Raw genomic sequence first — 21,735 nt, 5'->3', positions numbered from 1 at the left:
CCCCAAATTTCAGGCAGCTCTCAGCACTGCCAGGCACTTTCCTGCACTCTGACGGTCCTCTTCTCCTGCCCATGATGACCACCGTTTCACACCTTCTTTCCCCTAAATGGACCCCTTTGATTCCCATTTATACCCTTGCTTCATGCCACGTTGATAAAATGAAAACCACCAGAAGAAAATGTCCTTATGCTTCTGCCACCACATCTACCCACTCGCTGTCCCCTGCGGTCACCTATTCTGCCTCCTCTCCCACTGTCCTCAATGTCTTCTCTCATACCCACCCCCTTGCCCCATCCTTTTACTGTCTCCCTTTACAAATTTTCAGTGAGCTACAGTCTTTGTTTCACTTCCTTCCATCTTTTTCTTTAAACTCCACATTTGATCTTTAATTGTATTAAGATCTGCTTTTTTGAAATAGTATCTGGGATTTTTTAACAAAGGTTTAGGGTCTCATGGCCACCAGTACATTTCAAAAACCCATTTCCCTCACTTCAAACATCCTCTCCCCCTTCACTCTCTCCATGTCAGATGGTCCCCTCTCTGTAACCCCTGATAGCTGATAAATGGCTTTAGGTCTCTGTAGTCCTTCCTTTTTCTTTCTTGAACCCATTTTAATTGTTCTTTCACTCACTGCTCCACGGAAACTGCTTTTGCAGATCAAGTCCACTACGTCCATGGGCCTCACCTGGTTTCCAGTTTCCATTCCTCAGCCTCTTGGGGCATTTAACACTGATGATCACTCCTTCTCCTGGACACATTTGCAACACCTGGCTCCCAGCAGAGTATATTCTGCCGGTTCTCTTCCCTAAATTATACAATTCTGTTGATCCATGAACCATTTTCAGCTTAAATTCAAACTTTTCTTCTCCAGCTTTGACTCCTTCGTTAAGCACCTTTTATGTATCAGTGGCCACTCAAGTATCTAATAGCCTCTTTCCTTCCTTTTTTCCTTCCTTCCTTCCTTCCTTCCTTTCTTCCTTGCTCTCTTTTTGGTGCTGGGCATTCCAAGGACTTCACACCTGCTCGTCAAGTGCTCTGCTGCAAAGCTAAACCCCAAGTCCCCTAGTGACCATCTTAAACTCAAACAGACCTCTTGACCTTCCACCTCTACCGGCTACCACCAGCAAACCTAACCCATTTCTCCCCACATCTTCTCCATTTCAGTAGCTATCACACGTTTCTTCCTGTGGCTGTGGTCAAAATTTTGAGTCATATATTTAATTCATCTATTTCTTTTGTACTTTCTATTTCATATTAATTCTTCAAAACTCATGCTAACACATGACCACTGTGCAGCATCAGTGCTGCCTAAGCAAGCCGTCATTCCCTGCTCTCCTAGATTCCCACTAACGTTCTCCTGAGCTCTCTTGCATTTCTACAGCCTGTTTCCTTAACAATGTCAGACTGAACTTGTAAATGTAAATTGACTCAGAACTGTCCAGGGGTCCCCATCACATCTAGATTAAATCCAAAATTGCTCTGAAGTCCATAAAGACCCCCAGGACTGGCTGGCTCCTGCCTGTTCCTTTCAGGCTGATGCTCTCCACTGTCCCCCACCTGCTCAGGTGCAGGACTTGCCTTCTCCTTCCTCCCTAGACAAGCTCATCCCCACAGCCCCACAGCCTGTGCATTTGTTGTTTTAATCTCTGCTAGATGCACTTTCCCAGATATTCAAAAGTCTTGCTTCCAAATCTACTGAGACAGTCAAGAACATCCTAAGACATTCTGTAACTTATTTCTCTGCTCTGTTTTTCTTGTGTCACCAACCACTCTAGGAAACCATCCTACATTTATTTTGTCATTGTCTCCCTCCCAGCATAGCATTAATTCTTGACAACACAGACTCATGGTCATATTCCCTACTGTAAACCTGGTGCCATGCACAATGCCCGGCATACAGTAAACCCTCAAGATTATTTTTTAAAAGACCCCAAGATTAAATAAAAATGTGCACTACAACTTAAAGGAAACTTGGATTTGTCTTACAAGGTTTCAATAAAAATGTAAATACCAAATAATATAAAGCAAAAACACAAAACCTCTGATATTTTAGAATGCAATAGTGCATCAAAGATTTGTATAAGGGCTGGGGATGTGGCTCAAGCGGTAGCGCACTCGCCTGGCATGCGTGCGGCCTGGGTTCGATCCTCAGCTCCACATTCAAATAAAGATGTTGTGTCCGCCGATAACTAAAAAATAAATATTAAAATTCTTTCTCTCTCTCTCTCTCTCTCTCTCTCTCACTCTCTCTTTAAAAAAAGATTTGTATAAAATGAAAATTAAGGCATTGAAAGACTACTCATTGTCTGGATGGATACCTAAAATATGTTTCACTCCCCCTGCTTGAAAAACTAATAATTCAAATAAGAATTTAACCTAAAACAATAAGCACCTCAGACTAAACAGAATAGTGATAAGACAATATTTATTGGATACTAAGTAAGTTTCAGGCTCTATTCTAAGCATTTTGTGGGTACCAACTCATTTAATCCTCACAAAATCTCTGCCAGGCAGGTACTATTATTATCTCATTTTATAGAAAAAGAAGCCAAAGCACAGAGAAGAGAAACATTTTTCCTAGAGCCACACAGCTTGTAAGAATAAACTAAAGATCCAAATCTCTGCCTTTTGGTTATAAAGCCTGCATTATCTCCCCAATTTTTTCCTTCTTGACTATTGTGACACAATGCGGGGTGAAATCCTTGAGCTAGAAGAGAATCAGGAGAAATGTCTATCCATTCTCTGGATCTAAGCTTCTTCTGATCTCAAGTTGGTAAAACAAGGGACTCCAAGCCTTAGCTATGAGACCCTTACCCCCTTGCCTGAGTGTGTTTTGGTCCTGAGACAGTGAGTCCTGACTGGATCATCAAGACTTTTGACAGGAGGAGGTGGAAATGGGAATAAGAAGTCTGAAGAGGGATGTTAAATAATTAAAAGCAAAGCTTTAATGGAGAACGAAATTGAACAAATTACGTTCTTAGATGGTTGCAAGTATGAATATGAAAAAAGGAATCCCACCATTATGTATAATTGTAATGCACCAATTAAAATAAATAGATTTTTAAATATAAAGGTTATAATGCACTAATTTAAAAAACTGTAAGTAAATAGGAGAAAGACCATTAGAGGAAAGGGAAGCAGGGGAGGAGGGGAGGGAGAGGGGAAGTACTGGGGACTGAATTGGAGCAAATTATACTCCATGCTTGTAGAATTACGTCAAAATGAAGCCCAATATTATGCATAACTATCATGCACGACAAAAGAATTAAGAAACAACAAAGTTACCATTTCCGATTCACCGATGACAAAAGTTATTGGAAATTATGATCATGGGGAAAAAAAGTGCTTTGGGGGTGGGTGTTCTGTGGGTGATAAGGAATGTTGGTAAAGGAACAGAGAGAAGGAAAGACGGAAGGAAGGGGAGGGAGATAAATGAGGGAAGTGAAAGAAGGAAGAGGCAGTGACAAGGAGGGAGGGTCTAGTGCTGGAAAGTCCTAGAGGAGTCACATTTGTCTGCCTGTAGGACTTCCTGCTCTGTGCTGATGTCTCCTGAATTTTCTTGCAGCTCTGCTCTGCGAACCTGACGGTGAGTTGCATTTCCTCTACTTCCTCACAGTCAGTCACTCAGCTCAGATCAGGAGACCTGTGGATGGCCCTCTGAGCAGCCCCTACCTGTCCAAGATGCATCTGGTGACAGCTGCTGAGGTGTATGGACATCAGTGGCTCCCCTGAGCCCAGGCTGCTGAGCCGTGTCTGCCCAACTGGGTGATCAGGTCTCGCCTGGCCCTCTCCTTCCTATCTGGGAGGTCTCAGCACAGGGATGAAGATGCTATTTGCACAAGAGAGGTAGAGGGTGCCAAAGGCTGATGTTAGAAGAGTCTCTGTCCTCCCTGCCCCAGGGGCTTCAAGTCCCCTGGGGACTCTGCCATGGGTGATGGAGGAAATGCTGAAATCACAGAGCCATGGAGAACAACACTGAAGTCCATCCAACGAAGTGGTCCTGTGCCTCCTGCCTATTTTTAGATCCCCTCTGCAGCCACAATTGTTGCCCCAGTTCAGTTTCCTCTCTACAACTGGTTTATGCAAACGTACTTCATTGCTCTGATCCTGATTCACAGTCTTGCCTTTCTCAGAAGATGGGGGTAGGAAAGTCTTCTGCCATGAGAAATCTCACTAAAGCAGCTTCCAATATAATATTTACTAGAACCGCTGTCTTGTGCATTAAGAGAGGACGTTGTGCTACCTCCGGGGATCAGGGATTCCTGTGACCAGAGAGATCAGAATCACCTTGGCGCTCTGAGTTCCTTCCCTAATGTTTGTCCAAGCCCAGTTCCTGCTTGGTGTCAATGTCACACGAGCTTTGTTCTTGGTCTCTCCTTTACCCTTAAACTCAGGGGCCAAATTCGAGCCTAAGCAAAATCCATAGTTACATCAAGGATAAAGAAACAAAATTTCCAGGGAATCTCTGCTGCCTGAGAATTATTGGTGACAAGCTTGACCTGCAAGTCTGAGCTCCAGGCTCTTGTAGTCAGCCCTGTGTGGCTTCCAGCTCCACCTGCTCCCCTGCCCTGGATAGAAGCTCGAGTGGACTCAGGGTGCCTTAATGCCTTTTTTATTCCTTCCTCTATTCAGCTCCAAAAGCTGTAATACTCCTGTGTCCTCTGGGGACCAGCTTTCTGAGGACAAAAAGAACAGGGTATTCCATGCCTCAGGTCAGAGGGAACATTCTGGTAACCACAGATGAAACTGAGATTTTAAAAGACCTGGGGAAAAGCCTTGTGGGAGGGGGGTGGGGCAGAATTGGAAATGATAGACCTTAGTCTAGGAATCATCTCTCAGTGATCCAGAGTACTGATCGCTGGCATCTGGTGAGGAGAGGAAGAGGTTTCTTTCAGGGGAAAAAAAATTAAATCTCCCACATGTCAGAGGCTTTAAGAGTTGGATAAACACGTGCCCAAAGATTTGTGAGATTTCATAGGCTGCTTCAACTGGGAGTGCTAACGGGAGAGGGGAGAGTATAATGCACCTTTACCATCTTTATTTACCCAGAAAACAAGTCCCTAAGGCCCCAAAGGATCTACCCCTGAGGCTTAAGGCATGGACTAAATTTTCTTCTCCTGTGGCTGCAACAGAGGTCTGGGTCGAAGTCCCAGATCAAGGGAATGGGGCTGTGTGGATGTCCACAGGGCACTTCCCAGCAATGTGACTAGAGACAGCAGGGACCAGACATAGTCGACACAGAGGGGTTTGAGTTCCTCTGTGTTGTTTCCACCCTGACTTATTCTTCAGGTCCACATTCTGTCTTTGAAACAGCATGTGTCTGAGACAGGAGGGGTAAGAGAACAGAAGAGAATAACAACCATGTGATAGACCATGGTCCAAAGAAATGTATTGGCTTTTATTAAAAATCAAAGCTTCCCCATTTCCAATGCCAACTGCAGCGACTGTCTTCAATATTCCTGCCCTGGCTTCCAGAAAGGGGTTTTTAGTTCCTGGGTAGAAACTTCAAGAATTATAAGATCCTAGTCACAGTGTTGCCTTCTGGAAGTGGCTGCTGTGGCCCGTGGCAGAATGTGTGAGGATGGACAGGGTGGGTCCATGGCAAGAGGAAGCCCATGGGCCACTTTAGAGAACATAGGGGTATTGTGTGGCTGAGGACGGAATGCCTCTCACCAGGAACTGTGAACCCACGGCCCGGGACTCTATCTGTTTAATTATTCTCTCCAGAGCTGTTTCTACATCTTGTGCTGACAGCCAGGCCTTCCAGGCCCATAGAGGGGAGCTCACTGACCCTGACCTGTGAGACCCGGCTCCTTCGTCAGCCGCCACCTATCCAACCCCAGTTCAGCTTCTTCAGAGAAGGCCACAACCTGGGATCAGAACGGAGCAGCTCCCCAAGGCTCCAGATCCCCACTGTGTGGAAGGAGGACTCGGGGACCTACTGGTGTACCATGACGACAGCGGGGAATAACCCCACCAAACAGAGCCAGAGTTCCTACATACAGGTGCAGAGTGAGTATCTAAGGACTGTGCTTCCAGAGTCCGCAGGGGAGAGGATGGCAGATGACCTCTCCTGTCCCTGGGATGGTAGAGGTGGAGGGAGGCTTCAGCTATCCTGGTATCCTTCCCTCTCCAGGGTCAGCTTGACCAGGTGGCAAGACAAGGCTTGGCAGAAGTGTGTGGAATAGACTATTGGAGAAGACTTGTGGTGGTTTTGGTGGTGGGGCTTGATTTTGAAAGAGTACAAAAAGAAAATTTTATTATTATGAACCATGTCATACCATATCAGACTGACACTTCTGACATGATCTCCTGCAAAAACCCAACATTTAGTTAGGTGCCAGGGTGCACGCCTGTAATCCCAATAACTTGGGAGGCTAAGTCAGAAGGATTGCAAGTTTGAGGTTAGCAACATCCTGGCTCAAAATAAGAATTAAAAAGGGTTGGAGGTATAGCTCAGTGGTAGAGCACCCCTGGGTTCAATCCCCAGTATAGAGTTGGAGGTGTGGCCGGAGTATGACATTCAAGTCTACTACCTCCAGAATATTAGGTAGTCCCAGACTTCTAAAAACTCAACACTAGTGAAACTAAACCTGCTATCTCCACCATGGCAAAAATCATTTAACAGCTCATACACAGCAGGTGTCATTTTAGTGCTTCACATATATGTTTAATTGAAGCCCCACACCTGCAGGAGATAACTATCATTGCATCTCCACTTACAGATGAGAAATTGAGTCTTATAAAATAATTTGATCAAGCATGCACCGCAAGCAAGAGTTGGAACCAGTATTCACACCTAGGAAGACTGACTCACAATTTGGATTTGTAATCACTATACTACTGTGCCTTAAAAAAAAGAAAGCTTGAGACTCAGGGGAATGAAAGTCACATTGTCCTAGGCAAAGAGGAGATGCCACATTTTCCATGGTGATATTATAATATCTTTCTAACCCTATTATCACCACCAAACTAGAAGTGATTCCAAATCAGTAGAGCTTTCTCCTCCAGTCAATACATCATGACTTTGCCTTCAGCTTTGCCTTCAAGACCCCATACCTACTCCCTGGGCTCCAAACACTCCCTACTCGGGTTTCTCCCACATTATCTGGTGTTTGTGCAGGAATCCCTGTCTCTGACGTGAGCTTGGAGACTCAGCCTCCAGGGGGACGGGTGATGAAGGGAGACAAACTGGTCCTCATTTGCTCGGTGGCTAAGGGCACAGGAAACATTGCCTTCATCTGGTACAAAGGGCATTTGGGTTTAAACCTGGAAAACAAGACCCAGCATTTATGGACAGCAAACTTCGAGGTCGCACCAGTGATGGAGAGTGATTACAACCAGTACTACTGTGCAGCTGACAACGGCTACAGCCCCAGCCTCTGCGGACTGGTGGACATCACTGTCAGAAGTGAGTTCCAGTGTGGTGTTAATGGGCCTCTCCTGGGATGCTGTGGTGAATGCAGCTTGGCCAGCTTGGCTCTGTGTTCCCCCGGGGTGCCTTGGGGAAGTTCCATGGGTGGAGTCTCTGGGGACAGGCAGGGATTATGGGTCTAGTGCACCAGTGGGGACACGTCTCTGACAGTCCACTGTCTCTGTCAGTTCCAGTGTCCTGCCCTGTGCTCACCCTCAGGGCTCCCAGGGCCCAGGCTGAGGTGGGGGACGTGGTGGAGCTTCACTGCGAGGCCCTGGGGGGTTCTCCCCAGGACGTCACCCTGGGGAACAGCTCGGCGCCCTCTGGGGGAGGAGCATCCTTAAACCTCTCCCTGACTGCAGAACATTCTGGAAACTACTTCTGTGAGGCCGACAATGGCCAGGGTGCCCTGCGCAGTGAGGCGGTGACTCTCAATTATACAGGTATAGCTTTGGTGGTGGGGTTGTCTCAATCAGCCTCTTCCCCAGCACCCCAGGAGAGGCCCATTGACACCCCAGTGCCTCTGCTGCTCTACTCAGGATGAGCGTCCTGTGGGAGGAGCTGGAGGTTGGGTGCCTCTCTTCTTGCATCAATGTGAACAGCTGCAGATCCCTAAATAAATAAGTAAATCGGTCCTGGGAGAGCAGCCGTTGAGCAGAGCCTGTACCAAGAGGTCTGTCCCCAAACTCAATTCCTTCCTACAGCAGCTCACCCCCAGGTCTCCCCCTGAGTGCCTGCTGAACCCAGAAGCGAACATCTTACTTCAGGTGTCGTCGAGGGGCTGCTCGGCAGCGTTGGTCTCATCACTGTAGTCCTGTTATTTTGCTACTGGCTCAAGAGAAAAATAGGTTAGTATTTATAGAGGTGGGTATTTTGTGACCTCAGATTTCACTGAAATATGCTGGGAGGGTAACATGTATACTGCAAAGGATAAATATATGCTTTTAGCCACCATACTACGGATTTTTAAAAGTGTAATATTTTTAGTAAAATTCTTTATCTTTCCATATGTCATCAATTGAGGTTCAGCTGATATCATATTCTTCTGTGATTTAATTTTTTATAGAGAAACATAGTACTTTAATTAATAAGCCCTTGGAAGAGAAAAGCGCTTAACAACTCCAGCTAGCCTGCTCCTTTCCTAGCTCTAAAGTCAGTGCAGAGAGTCTTATTTATCATTCGGGTTTGCCAGATACTTTTCCTACTCCCCCAAAACCACATTCACATATCCACATGTTCTAATCATTGCTGGAACTTTTTCACTCCTCAGTGGAAATGCCATTTTCTCCAAGACACTTCAGCTGGTCACACGGCCTCCCACGGTTCTCTTCCGTTATGAATTCCGGGTGATCCAGCCTCTCACTTTATCATCAATGACAGTTGCGTATTCCTTGGTGTATTGAGCTCCAGGCTCTTGTTCTCCCCTGAGTGAGTGGAAGATGGAGCAGGAGAGGACAATGTGAGATTTTCATTTAAATTCTAGGCTTTTCCAGCATCTTTGGGCACCTCAACTATAACATGGCTGTGGCAACACCTGCCTGTGAGGATTTGGGGCAGGATAAGATTCTCATCCTCAAATCATAGACATGAGAGTTCAGAGACCTGGGCTCCACTCCTAGCTCCAATATTTTTTGCTTGGGGGCATCTCATTTATATTCTGAACCTGAGCCGACTCATTTGTAAAAGGAAGGTTCTGCAAATAATTGCCTGGATGTCCTCTGGGCACAGGGTGGCATCCACAGTGGGCATTCTGGCAGGAGGTGCATCCCTATGTACCAAGGCTATAAGGGAGTTGAGAAGGAGTTTCCTCCATTGACAGGTTCACTCATTTGTTTGACTTTCAGAAAGATGCTCAACCAGGGACCCACACAGGTAAGACCTCTGCTTTCTCTGTAGGTTCTACTAACTCTGAATTGACGTTTTTTGGGGGGGAGCTGTTTTCCTATCTTCTCATACCTAAAAATCACACCTGAGTTCAATGTACTTTAATTTTCTACTTCTGGTCTTTTAAGTTTCATATAATAACTAATTAATCATTTTTCCTATGTCTATCCCTTTCAATACATCTTTACAATAAGAAAGTTACAATGCTTTGACCAGGACTGTCTATTTGTTCAAGCAGTCAATGTCTCAGGCAATGTCTAAGGGTCTGTAGGCTGCAGAGACACATGAACATATGGAAAGATCTAGAGAGTCTTAAAGTATTTCAGGGTAGGTGAGATATACACACATTTCTGTAATGTTAGACAGGAATAAACATACTGAAAAATTATTGATGACATTCTTTAGAAGTTTAGAGGAAGAAAACATTTTCAAATACTTCTTTCTAGGGCTACCAGTGTTTCTTCGATGTATTTTATAGTGTTATTGTTTATGCCAACAATAGACAGATTTTTTTTTCCAAATCAGAGTGACCCTCTTTCAGGTGTACATTCCATAGATGCCTGTTTAATTCTGCCTTTTCTTCAAGTTCCTTATTCTGGTCAGCCACCTGTTTTCCTCTGGGGTGAATCATTATTTCTCTATCCAGGACTTAGTGAGCCTTTATAACGTAAGTGACATCATTTCAGGTGTGGGCTGTCCCACAGTGAATTGGTCAGCTAAGACCTGTGGAATATGTGCACTAGGGCGACTGCAGTGTCTACACTTAGGGCCACAACTTATACGGTATGGGCGTGCCTTCCAGTTCCCTGGACTAATATTCTGTCCAGGACTCTTCCTTAAAGAGCTTTTCTCCTTTGCTGTTTTACGATCTCGGATAGATAGGTCTGGGACATCTTGAATGCTATTCCAGACAGCTCACATGTGTTTCTGTGTTTGTAGGAGCCCTTCCAGTCCTGAACCCCAAGAACCCAACTATCTCAACTCACCTGACCCAGTGCAGCTACTGCTTGTATACAAAAATGGTAAAGTTTCTCAAATGACCTGGGCCAAAGTAGGCATAGCATTTGAGTCAGTTTTTCGTCACTGTGACCAAAAGACCTGACAAGAACAATTTTAGAAGAGAATAATTCATTTGGTGACTGCAGTTTCTGAGGTCTCAGTCCATAGACGGCCGGCTCCATGCCTTGGGCTCAAGGTAGGCAGAAAGAACATCATGAAGAAGGGCGTGGTAGAAGACAGCAGCTCAGGACATCACATCAGGAAGCAAAGCCAAAGTCCCCTCACCAGGGACAAAATATATACCCCAATGGCACAGCTTCAATGACCCACCTCCTCCAGCCACACCTTTCTGCCTACCGTTACCACCAGTTAAAACCCAGCAGAGGACTAATGCACTGGTTAGGTGAAGACTCATAACCCAGTCATTCCACCTCTAAACTTTCTTGCATTGTCTCACACATGAGCTTTTGGGGGACACCTCATACTTAAGCTATAATAAGCTAAGGAGCTGAGCCATGAGCTAACCTCTGCTGGCCAAACCAGATCCTGCTGTATCCCCACCTCCTCTACAAATAAACATTCAACAGCCTCCAGGGCTGGGACAGGCAGTAGACACACAGAGTAAACTGAATGATAGGAAGAAGGGACTTTGTCATGATGTCGAAGCCATTTATGGTCCTGCTTCCTGGGCACAGCATAGCAGTTGGTGCCATAGAACTCTTTATGTGCTAAACTGGATAATTCGCCTGCAGACTGTACTGGAAATTATTACTAATCAAACTGCTACAGCCTTTGGCCACACAACAGACCCAAATGTGAGTGCCTATCTATCAAAACCACTTGGCATTAGATTACCTACTAGCTGAGGAAGGGGAAGTACGTGAAAAGTTTAACAGTTCAGACTGTCGCATCCAAATAGATGACCATGGACAGACACTTAAAGACATAGCCAGCAATATCAGAAAAATAGCACAGGTGCCCGTCCAAACCTGGAAAGGCATTAAAGATTGGAATCCAATCTCACTATTTGAAGGATGGTTTTCAGCCCTTGGTGGATTTAAAAGCTTAATTGGCATAGCAGGTCTTCTGCTGTTAACCTATTTATTACTCCCACATTTGACTTCCCTGTGCATTAAAACTATTGGGTCTACTATAAAAATAGCTGTTAAAAGAAAGAAAAAAAACTGAGATCATGACATTATATAAAGCTTTAAAGCCAAGAAGAAGATGATGATCTTTGATTGAAATAAAAATAATCAAAGGGGAGAATGAAGCAATCCAGAGACCTCCCCCACATCCAGAAGACCCTTGCCATAATAAAGCTTCTCCTCTTGTCAGATCAGCAGGATGCCTGCAGAGGTTACTGTGGTGGGTATTTCCTCTTTCTTGTATATGTCAGCTTTGCACACAAAAGCTGTGATAGTCAAGTCAGCAAACTTGTTGTAAAAAAATGATATTATCTCTGTTTTCTTGGTAAGAAAAAAAAATTTGTGAAACCTGTGTCTGGTCTCAGGGATGGAACAGAGAGAACTTGTACTGTGAATCTCCAAGGACCTCCTCCCGCCACCACTGGGTATAAAGCTCAAAGAATTTCCAAAATCTTTGCTCAGAGAAAGAATTCTTAGGCGAGAGCCACCTCTGAACCCTGAAGTCAATAAACCTGCTTCCCGAATATTCCTCGGGTGTCCACTCTTCTGTCCTACTTCAAAGAGTCCTTTCTTCTCTTGCAGTGAATGTCATGCATGGGGATGATGTGTACTCCCTGGTCTATCATGTCCAACAGGAGCAGGAATCGGGAGCAGGTGAGACTTGAGGCTGGGGATGAATTTGCCTCTGACCTTTGTCTCTCATTCTCTTGGAACCAAGAAGATAATCATTTTTTTCTTTGGATACTAAGGTAGTCATACTAGATCGAAAAGCAAAATAATAATAATAATAATAGTGATGAAAATCAATCTAAGGGAAATACCCAGAAGATGAAGAAGCCTTTATTAGTGGGCATTTATTGAAAGACTTTAAATGTAAGTGGAATCTCACAGCATGCACTTTTTCTTTCACAGCTGAACACATGAGGACACAGGTGGAGAATAAGGTGAGACGGGTTCCTATTGTTCATTTCTCCATGCACATTCTGTTTCCCCTGAGGACAGTTCGCAAACTTCTTAAATGATAGACACTTAGAGAAAAAAAAATGTCACGATCTCTTATCTACCATCACATTGGAGAAATTTCTGTACAAGGAAGGAAGTTTTGGAGTCTTACATGTTCACTTGCTTTAGCAATAGGCATATGGGTGATTTGTAGTTCAATTGCTGCTATTTCAGCCCTGTAAACAAAAGACCTGACAAGAACAATTTTAGAGGAGGTAAAGTTTATTTGGGGCTTATGGTTTCAGAGGTCTCAGTCCATAAATGGGCTCTATTGCCCGGACCCAAGTGAGGCAGAACTTCATGGCAGAGGAAAGCAGCTCACGATATGGCCATCAGGAAGCAGAGAGAGAGCTCTGTTCACAAAATATATGCTCTGAAGTTACCCCCCTCCCCTATGACCTACCTGCTCCAGCCACACCCTCCTGCCTACAGTTAAAATTAATCCATTGAAGTGGTTTAATGCAGTGATTGGGTTAATGCTCTCATGACCCAATCATTGCATCTTTAAAATGAAATTGCGTTATATCACACATGAGCTTTGGAGGAACACCTCCTATCTAAACCATACCGAATTTTTAAAAATTCTATTTATTTGAAAATATTTTTCCTAAATTACTGTTGGAATTCACACACACACACACACACACACACACACACACACACACACACACATATATCACTTAGTGCTGTTAAGGTCAACAGAACAGTGTGCGGCAAACTAAATTAATATTGAACAAAACTAAGCTCATAGTGATTTGTGTTATGAGATATCAATGATTTGCAAATCTCAAACAATTCAAGTTATCACTGATGACACAAAGTCACTTTCAGAAAGTTGTAGGGTATCCCAACTGCACAAAGAGTAGGTGCTTAGCATTTTTGTGCAGTGCACTCTGGCAGCCAGATATCTCAGGACAGAATTCAAGTCCTTGGGAAACTCTGGTGCTATGCTAAATTTAGTTTCCAATTCTGAAATCTTTAAAAATGATAGCCCATGACAGTGGCCCGTAAGGACGAGGGAAGGCCTTATCTGTTTGGATCACTTTGCAGCCCCTCTGTAAACTTCCAGTGGGCAGCAGGCCATCTGAAGTTGCATGGGGTACCCAAAGGACTTAAAATAATTGTACTATAGTGACCTAGCCACATCAATGTTTATAGCAGCTCAATTCACTATAGCTAGACTGTGGAACCAAACTAGGTGTTCCTCAATAGATGAATGGATAAAATAAATGTGGCATATACACTTAATGAAATATTACTCAGCTTTAAAGAAGAGTAAAATTATGATATTTGCCAGTAAATGGCTGGAGTTGGAGAATATCATGCTAAGCGAAATAAGGCAATCCCCCCAAACCAAAGACCAAATGCTTTCTCTAATATACAGATGCTAATTCACAATAAGGCAGATCTTATTCATCCTTTCTAAATGAAACTTTGTACAGTTTGATCAGTATCTCCCCTTTCCCATCCTGCCCCTAATGAGGTGGGAAAGTAGATCACCCATAGACAGTCAGGATAAAGACCTCAGAGAAGGGAAAGTGGGAATGAGATGATGCCACCCTAGAAGGAGACATCAGACCTAGGGAATATCCTGTCATTGCCCTTGACAACTTCAACCATAGCACCTCCTCCTTGTTAGAATATATTGTTACTGTTACTGACAGCTTCAACCACAGGAGCTCTTCCTTAACTACCCCACCATAGCGTTAGATTAGGTAGAGGGGAGTAATAGGAAACATAGTAGGATGAAACAGACATTATTACTGTATGTATATATGTGACTGCATGACCAATATGATTCTGCAAAGTGCACACTCAGAAAAATGAGAAATTGTATCCCTTCTATGTATGATATATCAAAGTGCATAAATGCATTCTCCTGTCATGTATAACAATGGCTGGCAATAGCAATAGCAATGGCTGACCATCAAACCTACTTTACCTGACACTTGCCAAACCACAAAGTTGGACCCATTCTCTTAATTACATAAACAAAGGATTAAACTACACACTTCTGATTGGCATAATAAACTCTGATATTGAAGAGCTTGATTGGTGCCTGATAGTATCTCTCACCCCTAAGATGGGCAATCAGATATGCTAACAAAGGTGGGTTGTAAAATTTTATATGTGAATGTATTATTTATTCCAAATAAGTCAATGAATATAATTTTTAAAACTAGAAGTACCCTTTTTGATTATATTTTTTTGGAAAGCAATTTTAGTCTTATCCTTATTATCTGGGTTTTAATCAGGTTTAAGAAATCAGCATATTTTAAAATTATATTTTATATTTTTCTTCATTGGATTACACCAATATTCTCTTTCTAGTACTTCTAGTTTTATTTCTCATAATATAATTTTTCACAGGATTTACATACATTTCTTTCTTTCTGTTCTAGATATTGAGGGAAATTCTACATTATCCTATAGATCAATATTATTGGTGTTTGTGTTCACTATAGTATATAGCATTTTCTGTTGAGTTTGATTTGGGAAGCAAATTTCTAAGACTTGTATTTTATTCATGTTTTCTTTTTTAATTAGTCTGACCATGTTTTATATACAATACATATTTTCTATGCTTTTTTCTTCCAGGATCATTTCTTTTTGTTCATCATTGCCATTTCAGTAGATTTTATTTCTTTAATTTTTTAAGTTGTAGTTGGACACAATACCTTTATTATATTTATTTAGTTTTATGTGGTGGTGAGGATCAAACCCAGTGCCTCTCACATGCTAGATGAGCATTCTAGTACTAAGTCAAAACTCCAGACCCTTCAATAGATTTTAAAGAAAGAAAATTAGGAAATAGTTGTTCTTGTTTCCTACTATACTGAACCATGAATATAAATCTCATATAGAAAATTTATATAAAATATTCACTATGGCTATAAGAACAATTCATTATGAGTTACAGATGATCTTGCCTTTCAGAACAACATTTAGAAAATATTTTTAACCCATTACCATTTCAAATAAGAATATGACATAAAGACCCATGACAAGAATTCAGGAAAGCATATGTTCAATGGACAGATTCTATAATTAAGTCTCAGCAAGCTTTTCTGTATAGAGTTATACCAAATAACTGGATTTTAAAATTCTTTAACAATTTCCTTGGGAGTTAATTCAAACCATATGCTTAAAAAACTCTAAAAACCATCTTGCAAAATAAAAATAAAGAACTAACAAGAACTAAATAATGGACCATAAATAATCAAAAAGCTGAAGAGTTTGAGAGCACTTTCCTAACCTGCAGCTCCAAGGTTGTCATTCTGGCAAGAGTCAAATCTAGGGCCAGAGCAGCGTGGGACCAATCATGACAACAACCAATAATATAGGTGAATTAGAGATAAAACAGTCCTCTAAATAATCTGTTACAAACTTTGTATTACTTAATGGACCACAAAAATATCCAGCTATGAACACAGATTGATTATAGTGGTTCCATTAGGTATCTGCCACAGGCAATCAAAAATCTTTCTAGAGAATGATAAGAGAAACCTACATCTCAAAAAATACAATAGCATCTATGAAACATTTTTAATGAAATTTTATGAATATTTTGCCAAATAAGCACTATAGTATTCTTACATTACACTAAAAAGCATTATGTTTTTAAAATTACCTTTTGTGTTTGTAGAAATGTTTGGGCTTTTGGAAAAAAATCTACATAAATATAGAACATTATCTTGGTAAGCTCAAACTTTTTGCAGTGTGGTGTATGAAGTCTTCAAAACATGTCTTTTCTTACTACTCCCTCAGCACTACAAATAAGCAACCTTTAAACTTTACTGGCCATGTTCACAAAACTAAACAGCAAAGGCTTTATTTTTTAATATTGCTTACTTTAGCAAAGGAGGGACCTCCTTCATGTAATATGCTGAAATAAAAATACAAAAAATCCATCAATTTATAATAAGCTATATATAATAGAGTATATACATGAAACTTAACATTCTTTTAAACTAACTGAGTTAATTTCCTAAAATTTAATTTTATTTTCCTGAAATAGAAAAAGTTTTTAAACACTGTCTTAAAATTCTTATTACTTATATAGTACTTGGATAATTTCTATAATTTATGTTACCAAAATGGATCAAAAATAACCCTTTAAATATCTAGGTTGCTATAAATAATCATCAATATCTTCTTTCTCCTCTCATACCCATAGTATCTGGAAGGTCTAGCAGTTCATTGTGCTGCAAGTCAAGGTTGGTTATGTGTGTGCAGTTTCCAATCTCCTTTGGAAGGTTTTCAAGTTGATTATGAGCTACATCCTGCATAATGAGGATACATAATTCACCTGTAAATAATTGACCAACATAGTGATTTAATAAGCATTATTAAATAATATCTCAGGTAATGCTAGGATGCAAGGGAGTAAATTTTATGATTTTGAAACATAACTAGAAATGTAATATTATTATATAGGCAACATTTTTTTAAATGGAAAATCAATGAACATACTTGGATTGTAAGTACAAAACCTAGTTTTCTCCAACATATTTACATTCTTTCTGAAAATATTAAAATTGAACTCAAAATTTGAATCTATAATTTCAAAATTACATCTAATAACATGAAAATATTGCTTGTAAAAGATTACTTTACTAATCTGTGTCATATGGGGTTTTCTTCTTTTGTCCTGATGATTGAATTCAGGGTCTCACACCTACTAAGAACATATTTTACCACTAGCTACATCCAGGGCTCCATGTCATGTATTCAAGTAGCAAATTTAACCACAAATGCTGGATGACATAGTTCAGATTTAAAAAGCTGACAAATTTAACACAATTATATCAAATACAACTTCAGTTCAGATGGAGACATCCTTTACACCTCAAAATATACATGGTTAATACAGGCATATAATCTGATGTTACATAAATACATAATTTTTTAATAAATAAAATTAACTTCTCAATTTAATAGAACTTTAAAACAATAGACAATGAAGACAAAGCTGGTATGGCTATAATTTCAGACAAAGCAAACTTCAAAGCAAGAAAAATCATCTGGAATACAGAAAACATTACATAATAATAAATGAACAGAATAATTCTCTCTAAGACATAGCAATCCTTAGAGCATAAGTACTTCCTCGTCTTCACTATGTCTGTTTGGTGCTTAGTGCAAAGCATTATATTAATTGAAAAAATAAAGACAATTAAGGAAATTTTAGATACTTCTACTCTTCATTTCAGAATAAAACTTAAGATCTGTCATCATCTTTTCAAAGACATAATAACTGAAGATATTTCAACTCCATGATTTGATTTTAGAATTAGAAATTTAGGAATAAAAGACAAAAGTTAGGTAGCTGCAAATGTGAATCATTTAATGGCATAAAATATGCCAATTTAAAAAGTTATGTTCAGGGGCTGGGATTGTGGCTCAGTGGTAAAGCTCTCGCCTAGCAGGGGCTGGGTCCAGGTTCTACCCTCAGCACCACATAAAAATAAAGGTATTGTGTGTGTACATCTACATTTAAAAAAGAAATATTTTAAAAAAATTTAAATTATGCTCAATTTTTAGTAAAAATGCTGCTTGTATACTCTTAAGAACAAAGTGAAGTTAAAATTAAAATCCTGTTAAATAATTCCTCATTCAACAATAATATATTAATGTCTAGGTAATTTGATAGCAATGCTATAGAAAGAAATCTTTATAGAATGACTTGTAAATTTAAGTCAAACATTATAGGACTAAGTGTACAGAAAAACAAAAGCACAATAAAAAAGAAAAGCAATAATATCTCACATTTCTTTACAAAAATTCAGCAGTTGGCTGAGCTTGGTGGCACATGCCTGTAATACCAGTATCTCAGGAGGCTGAGACAAGAAAACAAAGAGTTCAAAGCCAGCTTCAGCAAGGGTGTGGCATTATGCAATTCAGTGAGACCCTGGGTCTAAATAAAATTCAAAATGTGGTGTGGGTGTATCTCACTGGTCATGTGTCCCTGAACAAAAAATTCAGTATTTGTTTTTCCAAGTCTATACTTCTATATTTCTATAATCTATATTTCTATAGAATCTCCAATTTCCTGGAGATTCCAAGCTGTATGCATGAACATTCCAGGTCTTTTTACTCCCCAGGTGCATTTCATGGTATGAAAATATTACCATCTGTTTAACCATCCACCTGTTGGAAGATACTCAGACAAGTTTCCATTTGGGGCAAATAAGTTGCTATGACCATGAATTTATAATTGGTGAGTTTTTCTTGGGTGATTTTTTCTTTAAAAAGTTCCAAATTGAACAAAACTCCTTTCTATGATGGATGCTTGTCTTTTCTATTTTCAGGAAATGAATAATTTTATGATGAACATCATCTTCATTAAAAGCTCATGTCTCCTTCAAATCTTTCCATAGACACAGTTTGTTAGATATGTTAAATAACTGGGTATTGGGGATTTGGAATTTAACACCTACTTCCATTTTTTTTCCTGAGAACTGCTTATTATTTACTCCACCACAAGCACAGTACTGTGAAAGATGAGGATCCTGTTCCTCACACAGATGTGGAGAGCTCAGAGAGGAAGAAAGGGGTTTGATATCCATGGCTCCCATCCCTTGATCTCTGTGACAGGGCTGCTGGGCCCATCAATCTCATCTGCTGATGGGAAGTGGATCCTAAGTGTGGGAGCAGAGAGAATGCTTGAGAAGGTGCCTGGCTGCCTTCACAGCTGGGGAATGCAGACTGCATGCTTCCAGTTTCAGGGCCCAGGACAGTTCAAAGCTTTAATCTCACATCTGTTTTTCTGAGTATTGAATTGATTTTAAAATGTCTTAATTTTCATTGAAACAACACTCTGTTCCCTTTCCCAACTTTTGGCCTCCTGGAGCTAAACATTCCCCACCCTGCCATGCAGCTTGAAGTTGGCACATGGTTAGGGGTGTTCAGGGAGCCCCTTTCCTGTATACAAAGCTTGAAGAGCCCAGTGGGTACCTGTGACTCTGTCTTGCCCCACACTCTCAACCTGCAGCTGAGAAGTGAGTTACTCCCCCAGTTTCATTGTTAAGTCTAACAGACCAGCCTTGGGGACAACCTAAAGAACTGAAATTAGGAGCAGCATGGGGGACAACAGATCTATACTAGCACAGGGACAAATAATGTGTCCAGGTTGGTGGGGCACCCAGGAGTGACAGCCATAATGAGCATGTCTGACCCACACTCTGTGGCTTCACCATGTACACAGCTCTGGGGCAGGTGTGTTGGATATCAGGAAAGCAATCTTGGAAAATCCACTAATGGCCCTCTGGAAAATCTGCAGGTTGGTTGAGAAGATAAGACTTCACTTGCAGAAGGTGCAGACAGGTCACAAGGCATGCCATCCACTGTGCGGTCATCCACTGTGCCAGTGTAGCTTCGAGCCAGTGGGTGCACAGGCATGGTGGAATCTGCTGGCCCTATGGAAAAGGGCACTGCAGGTGGAAGGACAGCAGGATGAGGAGTTGCCTGCACAGGGTGGTGGTGGAGGGGCAGTGGAGGAGGCACCTCTGACTTGGCAGTGAGTTACAGATGGAGTGTGTTACAGATGCTCTGACAGGCACATCTCTGTGGAGAGAGAGAGAGGCACAGACAGCTGGAGTGGCAGGTATGGGCAGAGACAGGGAGACGTGAGCCAATGGCTGGCCTCTGGCAATGCACGGCTTCACCCTTATAGACTGATCTGGATGCCCACAAGTTGTCTTACTTAATGTAGGAGCACCACGATGTCCAGAATAAAGTTGACTCCCCCAGTCACCTGGGAACTAGACAACAATCAGGACCCTAAGCAGAGCTCAGGATGAGCTCAGCTCCACAGCCAGAGATCGGGTCTGAGCCCCGAGTGCTGGCCCTCACTAGAATGGGATGTCAGCAGCCCCCAGCCCTCTGTGCCTCAGTTTTCTGCTCTGTGAAAGAGGGTGGTGTTATCTCCTAGAGTAGTGAGTTTTCTATAGAAAACCTAAAATTTTGCCCTTAAAATAATTGCAAACTTCTGAATGAAGTGTGTTACAGATACTCATAGATACTAATTAGCTGTTTTTTTCTGCAGAGATATTTAATAATTACCACAGATGATGTCTAGTAAGGCCATCATACACACACACACACACACACACACACACACACACACACACACCCTTTTATCTCTGGCTTTTCAGGTAATGTGATTTCCACTGTCTGTCCTTGGTTAATGTCTCCTATTAAATTGGGTGGTACATTCTCAGAATGAGGATTGAATCTTGCTGTGGCTGCAGGTGTGCCTGATTAAATAAAGCTCCTGTCAGGCCCACCAACCTTGGAGATGCTGCTTCCATGAAGAAAACACACAAGGGAAATCCCAAGTGGTTTCATCATTGGGCACAAACAGAGTGCCAATGTGCACTTGGGTTTAAGAGACTCTTGTATTCCCTGAATTGGAAACTCAGCTCCCGATTTTCATGTAATGAGCATATGCTGGGGATTAATCAGTGTGATCAATGCAAAGTTTATTAATTCATGCATTAGCATCTGTGCTGGGTGGAGGCTCGTGTAGAGTGGGGCAGTGCTCATCTCAACCTGGCCTCAAACAGTGAGTCAAGGCCAGAACAACCAAGCTTTTGGGGCTGGGATCATCTTACACATGTAAAACTGCTACAAAGCATCTGTGACCTTGTTTATCAGACTAGGATTGATCCCTGGCAACAGAGGCCCTGGGTTCCCAGGAGACTCGGCATCTCGGGTCCTGTGGTCAGTCATTTCCACCCAAGGTGGCTGAAGGTGGCTGCTTCTGCTGCAGCACCAGCCTAGATCCTGCAGGTGCAGAGGAGCCCAGGAGGAGAGGATGGTGTACCAGGAGCTGTCGCACCAGTGTCACAGGACCTCCAGGTAAATTAGTGGCCACAGGCACATCTCTGCAGCCAGTGAAATCCAGCCCTATTTCTGGTCATGTCCTGGCTCTGGGTCAGCTCTGCCAGGACAGGGAGCTAGATTCAGGGCTGAGTGCTGGGCATACCACCTCTTTACAGCAGGGGCAGGTTACGAGTTCTGTCTCCAGACATGGTACAGAGGATGTGTCTGTGTGTACCTGGGGAGAATGACACCTGTGCCCCGTGCAGTGATGTGAGTGGCCCTTGGTGACAGTGAGATGAAGTATGGTGAAGGTAATAGATGGAGTAATGAGATGGAGAGATGTGGTGGGTGACAGGGCTGCCTGAGACAGTAGGGGCAGGGCAGGCTCCCCTGGGACGGCATGGGCACACTTTCCTCTGAGGAGTAAAGAAGCCTGGGAGCCCAGCCAGGCAGATGCCAAGA

The 21,735-nt window shown here is 42.0% G+C and overlaps 1 protein-coding gene across 1 annotated transcript; it reads left to right on the top strand.

The window, feature by feature from the left end:
- Positions 1–2,686: 2,686 nt before the first annotated feature.
- Positions 2,687–21,521, top strand: LOC143641069 (Fc receptor-like protein 1). The gene is made up of 11 exons (XM_077108492.1): positions 2,687–2,693; positions 3,566–3,707; positions 4,633–4,712; positions 5,755–6,012; positions 7,124–7,411; positions 7,603–7,857; positions 8,146–8,262; positions 9,259–9,286; positions 10,238–10,320; positions 12,028–12,099; positions 21,130–21,521. The coding sequence occupies exons 1-11, from the start codon at positions 2,687–2,689 to the stop codon at positions 21,519–21,521; spliced, it is 1,722 nt and encodes a 573-aa protein (XP_076964607.1).
- The last annotated feature ends 214 nt before the right edge of the window (positions 21,522–21,735 follow it).

Source organism: Callospermophilus lateralis, unplaced genomic scaffold (genome assembly GCF_048772815.1).
Source record: "Callospermophilus lateralis isolate mCalLat2 unplaced genomic scaffold, mCalLat2.hap1 Scaffold_84, whole genome shotgun sequence".
NCBI classification, from domain to species: Eukaryota; Metazoa; Chordata; class Mammalia; order Rodentia; family Sciuridae; genus Callospermophilus; species Callospermophilus lateralis.
The sequence above is the reverse complement of the archived record's forward strand: the minus strand, read 5'-3'. Positions and strand labels throughout refer to the sequence as shown.

Coding starts and splice junctions, on each gene's coding strand:
- LOC143641069 (XM_077108492.1), top strand. Junction 7,412..7,602: donor GGTGGACATCACTGTCAGAA/GTGAGTTCCAGT, acceptor TGTCTCTGTCAG/TTCCAGTGTCCTGCCCTGTG. Junction 8,263..9,258: donor CTGGCTCAAGAGAAAAATAG/GTTAGTATTTAT, acceptor TTTGACTTTCAG/AAAGATGCTCAACCAGGGAC.